Source organism: Cryptomeria japonica, chromosome 9 (assembly GCF_030272615.1).
Source record: "Cryptomeria japonica chromosome 9, Sugi_1.0, whole genome shotgun sequence".
Taxonomy (NCBI): Eukaryota; Viridiplantae; Streptophyta; class Pinopsida; order Cupressales; family Cupressaceae; genus Cryptomeria; species Cryptomeria japonica.
In genome coordinates this window covers 342,751,641-342,762,673 of record NC_081413.1, presented here as the reverse complement: position 1 = coordinate 342,762,673, position 11,033 = coordinate 342,751,641, and the positions used below count along the sequence as shown (strand labels likewise).

At 34.5% G+C, this 11,033-nt stretch overlaps 1 protein-coding gene across 1 annotated transcript in view; it reads right to left on the bottom strand.

The window, feature by feature from the left end:
- Nucleotides 1-3,598: 3,598 nt before the first annotated feature.
- LOC131029714 (chaperone protein dnaJ 13) overlaps nt 3,599-11,033 on the bottom strand; it is a 248,737-nt gene continuing 241,302 nt past the window's right edge. The window contains exons 12-13 of the mRNA XM_057960331.2: nt 4,411-4,518; nt 3,599-4,239 (exon numbers count right to left, since the gene is read on the bottom strand). Of these exons, the coding sequence (XP_057816314.2) occupies nt 4,201-4,239; nt 4,411-4,518 (147 nt within the window). The 3' untranslated portion in view covers nt 3,599-4,200. The remainder of the gene's footprint in view (nt 4,240-4,410; nt 4,519-11,033) is intronic.

Here is an 11,033-nt window from a genome sequence, read left to right as displayed (position 1 = left end):
GAGAAACTTAAAGAGGTAATGAGTTCTTGCCCAGTACTTGCACTTCCTGATTTTAATCAGCCTTTTGTGTTGGAATGTGATGCTTCTGGTGAGGGAATAGGAGCAGTTTTAATGCAAAATAAACATCCTATAGCTTATGAAAGCAAGAAACTTAGTAACCTTGAGAGATTATATTCCATTTATGACAAGGAAATGTTGGCAATCATGCATGTAGTGACAAAATTTAGACAATAATTGGTTAGTGGCAAATTTGTAGTAAGAACTGACCATAACAGCTTGAGATATTTCTTGGGACAAAAAGATTTAAATGACAAGCAGCAGAAATGGATCAGTAAGATCCAAGCTTATGATTTTAAAATCGAATATGTGAAGGGTAAAAACAATGTTGTTGCAGATAAATTATCTAGGAAGCCTAAAATAAATGCATTATCTATAGTAATAGCTGATTGGAAATCTCTATTGCTGGTTGAATAGTCTTAAGGATTCTTTTGCATGTGATTTGCTAGATGGAAATGTACATGATGATAAATATAAGGTTGTAAATGATGTTATCTATTACAAGGACAAGATTTACTTGGTTCCCGATTCAAAATTGAAAGAGAAAATCCTCCAATCAATGCATGATATTCCTTTAGCAAGGCACCTCGAATACTTTAAAACTTATCGACAGATACGAGAAAGGTTCACATGGAAAGGATTAAAAAATGATGTCCTTCGTTATGTCAAGGAATGCACCACTTGCCAGCAAAATAAAGCAGAGCATACTTATCCTGCAAGTTTATTACAACCACTGCCAATACCAAAACAGAAATGGGAAAGTGTATCCATGGATTTCATCATAGGTTTACCAAGGTCCCAAGGTAAAGATTGTATTTTTGTTGTGGTTGATAGATTAACTAAATTTGCACACTTCTTTTCTATCACTACAAAATTTATAATTGTTCAGATCGCAGACCTATTCTTTCGAGACATATTTCGTTTACATGGATTACCGACGAATATAATCAGTGATCGAGATAGCAGATTTTTGAGTATATTTTGGGGGGAGCTTTTCAGATTGGTAGGTACACAGTTGAATCACAATACCAGTTATCATCCACAAACTGATGGACAAACGGAAATAGTGAACAAATGGATAGAAGGTTACCTTCGTAACTATGTAGCAGGACATCATAAAGCTTGGGTTTGTTGGTTGCATTTGGTTGAATATTGCTATAATACTACATTTCATATGTCAATGGGTATGACTCCTTTCAGGGCATTATATGGTTATGATGTAGTCTCTTTCCTTGATCTTACTTTTGATCAGAGTAATGTTCTAAATCTTGTGATTTGCTTCAGGATTGTCAGGATATTTTGAAAGCACTTAAGGAGAATTTGCAATGTGCACAAAATCAACAGAAAATTTATGCTAATAAAAAGCAAGTCAAGCGACATTTTGAAGTTGGTGAATTGGTATATCTCAGGTTACAGCCTTACCAGCAATCATCTCTTAAGCATAGTGGTGCTGAAAAATTAAAGCCTCGATTTTATGGACTGTATCCAATTGTTCAAAAAGTTAGCACAGTAGCACATGAACTTGATTTATCGGCAGCTAGCAAGATACACAATGTATTCCATGTATCTTGTCTCAAAAAGGCTTTGGGACAACAAATGACCGTGTCAAGGAATTACCCCCAATGAATGATGAAGGGAAATTGGAAATGATTCCTGAAGTGATTTTAAAGTCCCGGGACAAGCATTTGCGGAAGAGGACTATTCGAGAATACCTAATTAAATGGAAGAATTTGCCCTTAGCTGATGCTACATGAGAAAATGAGCATATCCTTCAGCTTTCTAATTTACAGTTGCTTGTGGGCAAGCAACAAGAGGCAAGGGAGACTGTAATATTCCCTAATAAATTCCTAGTCTAAGTCTAGACTAGACTAGCATATTAATTCGTTATATTAGTTTTCAATTTACTAATATAAATTAATTAATAAATGATTTTTGTAATGTTAATTACTTTATATTAATTGTCCATTTGTTAATATAAATTAATTAATTCCTAAACTATTTGATAGTTTATCGATAGTTCTAAATAATGGAAATGGATTTATTGGTTGGTTCGATTCAATTCTATTCGATTCGGAAACAGGCTTCTTCGAACTACCTTTTGGGTTTGATTTAGGGAGGTCTTTCACGGGAGGTAGACAAACTGAAGATTTGGGACGATAACTGCAAATAGAAGCTTGCGTGTAAGGATACACGTTTAGTCTATTTTGCCTTTCGTCAGTTGGAAAACTGGCCTAGTGGTCCGTATGATTCATCCTTGATTGGAGCGGAATTAACATTCATTGAAGCAACGTATACTATTTCCTGGAAGAATGACGCATGTGTGTTGTGGTGCGGGTATGTGCATTTGTCAACACCGCGATACTGGATATAATATCATCAAAGACCTTGGTTTATGAACCGAACTTGGCACTCAACACAAACTGTTTGTCCTAACCTGATATCAGGATTATAGCATGTAAAAATTGATGCTTGATCTGAACTGGTAATGTCGTGAAGTGACGTGGAGGCTGGAGTCATCGTGTGGAGGTTCTGGAGAGTGCTACCAGGTGCAGTTCCCTTACCAGGTAATTTGTCTGCAACTGTGGGTGTTTTCCTCTGTCATGTTCGTTGAAGAATATATGACGCCCCTGTTGTCGAGTTCTGCAACAAGTTTTGGCACCAACATCTAATCTATAATTGGCAACGACGGTTTATTTACCAGGTGCACCATGAACCTTTCAATTAACTGTTCAAATGCTTAATTTAAATGTACAAATTCCTAACGTGCAATAAGTATAAAGACAATGTATGCCTACTATGAAATTTATACAGAATTAAACCTTATGAACTGATCAATTTGAAGTTACAGAACTGTGAAATATTGATGTCTGAGTTCCAATGAAACAAAAATTTATTTTTTTTCCAAGCATATCCTTACATACTCTGAGAACTTCATTTATCAGCAAACACATTAGTTGAGGATTTTTACAATCTTTGATAAGTTGAGAAATGTTTCTTGTTAAAAATAGTTCATGAAAGGTAATATTGAAAATCTTTTTAGAAACTTTATAAAATAAACAAAGAAGAATTTATAATTATTTTGAAGACTGCACTTTTCAGCATGAACTACCATGAGAAACCTAAATTCAAAATTTTAAAAATGAGATGCCGACTTGAAAGGGGATTACTTAATGTGGAGGATCCCTCCTATCATTGCCACACCACACGTCAAAAGTTTTTAATAAATGAAAACAAATTACTATCTAGAAATGTTCATTAATAATATAGAATTGTTGAAAATATTCTCGAGTAAAAAAATAACTATTACCGATCAATTTTGAAGAAACTAATAAAAGTTTATTAGCCTTATAAAACTCACATTTTAAAATTTAGGTTAATTCTTGATGAATATTGTTTTGAAAATTGATTATTATATAAATACAAACTTAAAATATTTTATAAAAAATAATAATTAATTAAATAAAAAGAGCACTTACCACACCACTTTTCAATATGTACGCCATTTTAAGTTGTCTGCTCCAAATGCAAGAGAACTTAAAGATAAGGAAAAATGACCCCCTCATAATAATATAACCACTTAACATATCTTATTCTGCACAATAGAGATGGTCGGGTTCTTATAAACGCATAATTTGAAGTTTTCATTGTTATATTCTGAAACCATGACTTTTCAGAGACTCTATCCTACTGAATGGCATTAATTCTGCGTAAAAGCAATTTCAATTTTTTTCAATATAAATATCACGAACTTTGAGTATCATATTTGCAAGTCAAATATTCGTTAGAAGGGTTATTATGGAACACTAAGTGACACCTAATATAGGGAAAAAGTGTCACAACTCAAAATTGATCTTTCGTCACATACATCTTAATACAGAACGGTAATGCTGTAGATACATAAGGGAAAACAAGACGGTATAAAAAACTGTGTCCTCTTAAATAGATGCTGAACTCCCGGATCAAGTAGCTAGAGAGAGGATTCCCTCCATAGCATTATCTGCATATTAAAAATCTTTAGTTGCACAGATGATTTCTGATAACAAAAGCAGCATGCACTTGAATGCTCGTTGCCAGGTAAAGAATGATTTTCTTTTGAAGTTTATATGCAGATTAAGGCTGGGATGTCAACATTCTCATGTTCTTTTAAGGAAGTTGTAGTCCACCACAATCATCAACCACTGCCTGTACAAACAAGGAGATTCCGAGATTCTCATATTTCAGACTAGTTGTAATAAAAGATCTTAACAAAAAAGTCCCATACAAGAATTAAAGCGAGTATAAATTTTACACATCACAGATCACTGTACAAGAGATCACATTGCACAGGCAAATTGAGAAAGACAAGAATCATACTTCATATGGATGACCTTGGAAGGTGTATGATACTTTTAACTGTTTAGGTTCCCCAGGACATGGATCACAAAATCCCATGATGCCTGATTTCTTAATCCCTTCATGAAGCTGCACTCGAATATAGATAAAATGTTAATGACACAACCAGTCAAGAAAAATGCAGCAAAGTGATTTATAGAGGATAACTAAAGAAGATGAAAGTGACCACTCAAGTACTTCGTGGAAAAAACACTAATAGAAAATGATGAAAGTGAAATGTCTTTCATGAAAAACTATAGCATAAATTTCCCTCGATCATTTAAACGTTTTGTTTCCAATCCACAATATAAAAGCTCCATTGATAATGTGACATAATGTTCTAATGCACGTCATTTTATGTGTATTTGAACAAAGAAAGTTGTTCTATATAACTAATAATTAAAAAACCATTCATTTGAGCAAACCAATGAAATGATACATAAAAATTTGTCCACAATATGTAGAGAATAAAATTCCACAAAATCATATATAGAAGATACCAACTTCACTCTTACTTACCAAAAATCAATTACGTTGTATGGTATTTCTGTTTATATATATATAAAAGGGATACAAAGGGGATGCATCCCTGGGGGTTTTCTAATCTTCCCTGTACCTGTTAACATTTTTTGAATGTGAGGACAAATCAAAAACATCCTCAGGCAGTCCCTAATGCCACCTACCCACCCGAAAATGTCTCCGAATCAACACTCAGTCATCAAAGACATCCCTTGACCATCCCGGATGACAAACTTAGAATTTTTAAAGAACTCGACATTTTTTGAAGAAAAGAAAAATTAAAAGTGATGGGCCCACAAGGCCCCCATATCCATTTCAACACACTAAAACATAATATTGTACCCACCTCAAAAACATGAAAAAATGTCACGAGACACATTTCCATTTTGCTATTTTGAGATAATTTGTGAGCAATAAAAAAGAATGGAGAGAAGAGAACAGTAGTAACTAGTAGCATTGAGGTAAGTTTGTTCATTTTTTTTCATAGTTAAAAGCCTTAAGAATTACGGAACTCTTTTTTCAGTTTGAATTAGCTGATTTTGTTTTCAAACATGAGCAGTAGAGAGGGTGATCCCGCGCCTATGGTAGAACTTGGTGGACAGCCCAATCAAACAAATTCAATTAGGTTATGTGCAGAAACGATATAATTAATAATAGAGGTTAGGAACATGCAAAGTGCTACTGAAAAGGAAAAATAGAGAAGGCATTTAACTGAATATGTAGAACTGTAGCAACAAAGTTTATTATGCTAGTTTTGTACATTATCTGTGAAAACAAATGTATGATGGCTATGCCTTGTTACTCCTCTCTAACCTAAAAAGAATGGCTATGCACATTAATTTACAAATAGGGAGGAAGATGAAGTGTTGGTTGGAACCAAGATGTTTCATATCATACTTCAACCATCATCTTTGAGAATCTATCAATACTACAAAAACACAATCATTACCATGCTTGGTAGTACAGTAGCCAAAGACGAAGTCCATGGAAACAGATTCCCATGGTATTTTTGGAATTAATAAAGGTGTGTACAAACCTTGCTTCTTGTTGACCAATTTGGAAATTGCATATGCGGTACAAGACCTAATGCATTTGGCAACATCTGACCTGAGGTGTGGCCAAACCAGATTCATCTCCAACATTGGAATTGTATTTTCAATACCAAAGTATCCAACAACCTTGTTGAAGTGAGCCTTGTTGGTATGAACAAAGTATATTACCTAACCGGTTTCCCTCTTAGGTCCTTTTCACACTTGTTTACTTAAGCTAGGGAATTCTAACTTCATGTCTCAAGTCATAAGATTAAAAACATGTCATAATCTTATGGTGCCTTATGTCTCACCCTTGCCTATATACAAGGGTTTTTCATTGTAATCTCATGATGTAATCATATTATATATTTGCATTTTTTTGATAAAATAGCATTACGTGGCTATCTCCATAGCCAAATCTTGCATGGTATAGAACATTTATACCAACTGTTACAACCCTCCACATTAGCTTGTATCTGTCTACATCATGTGGAATGCACAAGTGCCCATGGTGTTATGAGTCCATCTTACAGGTAGAAATCTAAAACCAAATTACCACAAACCAGTTTTTGATAAATGTCTACAAAATCTTTGCCATAAGGATACAATTCTAACTGGATTGAATTCATGTCCACATGCATCAAGAAAAGAAAGGAAAGCTTGAACCAATGAATGGCTTACACAATCTACAACTAGATTGACATTTCCCTTGTCATGCTAGATGTTCAAATGGATTCGATAAAGATAAGAAGAGCATTTTTATGTCATTCTTGATATAGCTTGATCTAAGTCTACAATAACTAAAGCAACTTGTGATTTATGTGGATCACAATCTCCTTGCTCAAGATATAATGCTTCCATAAAGCTCATGTTCATATGTTAGGTGGTTCCTTATTGGTGCGATGAATGTTTCATATTGATAAGCAACTAGTTGACCATGTTTAGTGAGGCTTACTCAAGTGCATATTTTGATGGAACGGTCTCAATCTCAAATGGTTGATAAAGATCTAAAATGCAAATACTAGTGCAAAACAGAGTCTACATTTCAACTCTTCAAACACTTTTGTTGTGCAATTGACCCAACTAACTTTACTTTAGCTTCATTTTTCATAACATGGCTGAGCAGCCAAGTTACATGATAGAAATTAAGAACAAAATATTCTATAGAAATTTTTCAATCAGAAGAAACTATGCAGCTTTGTGAGTTTCCTTGGTTGTGGCCATTTCTAGATGAATTGAATCTTGGCCAAGTTCATATAAACTCCCTATTGCGTCTACAATTTATCCCAAGTACAGTCTGCTGCTTCACAAATGAACATTTCTCCATGTTTACATACAACTTATGTTTTCAAAAAGTGTCAAGCACTTTCTCTATATGGCACACATGTTCATCCTGAGTTTTGTTCAAGATCAGGATATTGTCAAGTTAGACTACAACAAATGAAGAGGTGAATGGGATGAGAATGTCATTCATCATCTGCATGAATGTTGTTGGGGTGTCGATTAGGCTAAAGTGCATTACTAACAGTCAAACAAACCTTCTCTTGCCCCGAATTTTGTCTTCTAGATATTTGTATATTCAACAATGATTTGATGATACCTAGAGTTAAGATTGATTTTCGTGAAGAACTTTACACCATAGGACTGGTCCATCAAGTCCTCAATCCTTAGAAGAGGATAATGGTTCTTTACGCCACTCTTGTTGAGAGCCACACAATCAATGCACAATCTCCATGTGTCAACATAGTTGAGTTGCTGCAAGGCGATGAATTGGGCCTAAGGTGTCATTTATCCACAAATTCATGGATCTATTGCTTGATCTCTTCATTCTCTAAAAATGATATACAATACAAAGAAGCATTAAGTAGAGGTAGTCCATGCATTAAATCAATAGCATGCCTTACTACACAATGTGCGGCACTCCCTTTGGTGGATGAAAGATATCCTTGTATTCTTCCAACTTGTCGTATAACTTTGGGGTCTTTGTTGATGCTATTGGAAGAACTAAAGTATGTTTTGATGCCACACATTTAAATATCACCATCAAAAGCACAAATTGTTTACTAGAAGTGATGAGCTTCTTACACTGTTTAGCACCAATAAGTAACTTAGGGACTGCCATGCAGGATCTCCTATCACTACCAACTATGACAGCATTTCTTGGATTAGCTTCATATAGTCCAAATCAATGGTAAAGATATCACTAAATATGGTAACCCAAATGAAACATCACATACCTCCAATGGAGTGACATCACAAAGGAATGTATCTTGAAAAGGACTGATATTGTAAATTAGTTGACATTGCCGAGTGGCACATTTGTCAAATGATAAATCCCACTATAAACCATCCAATAGAGTATGGTTGTGGATGAGGCATACGTGGAAAGTTCAATCTTTGAACTGCTTTAGGATAAATCAAGTTCTTCTAACATCTGCTGTCAGCGGTGATGTGCATTAGTTGACTATTGATCCACATTTGAAAATGGAACAATATTTTTGCTTCTTTTGTGTTGGCAAGGGAAGTAGATGTTTGCAATACCAACCATAGGACTAGCTATAGATTACATGATTATCTTACCTTTCTCTTGTTTGTAGTACTAATACTTGCTATATCAAACTTTGAAAATAAAGCCTTCATTCTATGTCAGAATGAGTGCTCAAGCTATAAATTGAACACCACTTGCCAATGTTGGATTTCTTGTTTGATTCATTTTGTAGCTATTGCTTCTTCTATGGATGGCATTGAGAGCCATTTCCTAGTTTGGAACTTTCCTTGGAGGGCTTAGACTATGGATGGCATTGAGAGCCATTTCCTAGTGATGCAGAGCAGGGGTAGACATCAATGATTTGACATCATGTTTTAAGATTGTGGGTTCTTATTCCTTCAAACCTCAGATTTGCTTCAATGCCCTTAAGCCTACACAAGGCTAAAACCTTCAATTTTGGTAATCAACACTCAAGACTCTTACCAAACCTTTGAGACACCCTTGAATATGTCTACATGACCTGTACAAACCCTCCATGGCTTCCAAGAGAAGAGATCTAAATAACTTGTATGGTTTCTTTACTAAGATCACCCAATTCTAGTAGGTTTCCAAAATTGATAAAATGGTGATAACTTGCAAACCAGACCTCATATCCAAAATCTAAAACCTGTTTCAGATACCCTTTCTGGCCTTATTTAACATATCCCAAAATTAGGGTAGGTTGTTTTGTATGGACAGGCCCTAATTTTGACTGTCCTATTTCTTGACACTAAGGCATGGTAGTAGCAAATTGGATTTTTCGGCCATAAAATTCATTCCAGACTTGATACCAAAATTATAAACATAGTTCTAGATACCCATTTGGGCTTTATACCACATATTAAGAATTGGGGTAGGGTTGTTTTGGAACATAGGACTCAAATTTGGACCGTTCTCCCTCAAATTAGGCCTACTAGGGGTTCAAACCTGTTTGTAGTAAAATGAGCATATCTTTCTTGAAACACAATGAAATTGGATGCAATAAAAAGTAGTAGAAAGTAGACTCAAATATCTTTCCAACCATACCACATTCAGGTCATGAAAAGGCAGTACATATCTGTACCATGCAATGGAATCAGCAATTTAACGTTCAGAAATGCAGAAACAAGGATGTCTTTTATTAATTTCACTTCAAAAATGTAACACCCACCTTTGGGTTCAACCTCCCCAAAGCTATTTAAATACTTAAATATGTACCAACCATTTACAACTGATTTTCCAACTACAACCGTTCTAATTCCTTCATTTACACTTGGTGACTCTTCACATTCCCTGTTTTTGCACTTTTACAACATTTACAACATTTGTGCAAACTTGACAACTTTATGCAACTTGACTCTCCAATCCACCTGATGACCTAATATTGACTCAAACACACATGAAATGGTCTTAAATGACCTTATTACACCAAAGAGACAAAACTAAAACCAAAATGACGAAGTTGCCTCATGGAGGCATGAAATCAACTAGGTGCTCCTGCACCACCTAGTTTGGAACTTTATCTTTACTTTGGCCTTTGTTTCAAAATTTGTGGGCTTCTTTGATTGAAGATATCTATAAGAAATCCATATCTGATTTGAATATGTGGTCTCAAGCCTAACCTATGCTTCAAAATAAGGTTTTGCTTTGAATCTTTAATACCCAATTTGGTCACCAAAGTATGAAAAACATCCACGTATTCCTACTCTAGTTAATCTTAAGCCCCATGCAACTAGGAGAACTTGATCTACTAATCATCATAGTTTCCAACTAAATAAAAGGTACCTTTGACTACCACTATGAAACTATTCCACGTGTTTACAAGTATGTCAGTCATCCTCATGTGCTGTATAGTACTTATCCCATCATTTTTGCATAGAAATAAACTTTTGAAGAGCGAACATAATCTTTTCTTGGTTAGAGAAATGATTAATTGCACAGCATGAAAAGATTAGGTTAAGCTAGTTATCTAGAGCATCCACATCTATCTTGCCTTGAAACATGGGGATGTCTAGATTGACTTGTACCTTGTATGATGCGTGACCACTAAATAGTTGCTATGAGTTGGAAAGGATCAAGACCTACCTGAAGAGTAGCAAGAATTGGTCAACAATACCCACTATTTTATGTGTTAAAGTAATATTATAATGGTAAATTAAGTCTTTGGGATATACTTTAAGAATATTCTTTTATTCTTTTAGTAAATTTTTATCCTTTGCTTTGCTCTTATCCTTTACGGATAAAGCTGTAATGTCTCTACTTTGAAATATAATTTAATAATAATAATAATAATACAAAAGAATAAAAAATAAATAAATTAAAGTATAAAAGAATATAATTAAATATAATTAATTAAATTTAATTAAGTTAATGAATGGTCAAAAGACATGGAAGGAAAAGTTGTGACTCCCTCAACAATGAGATATAAAAGGGAGAAGGGAACCTCATTTGAGAGGGGGACAATTTGAAAATCAGAAGTGCAGATCTGATTTAAATAAGTTGTCATGTCCCCTCCTTGATCATTATGTAGAGCATAAATAAAACAATAA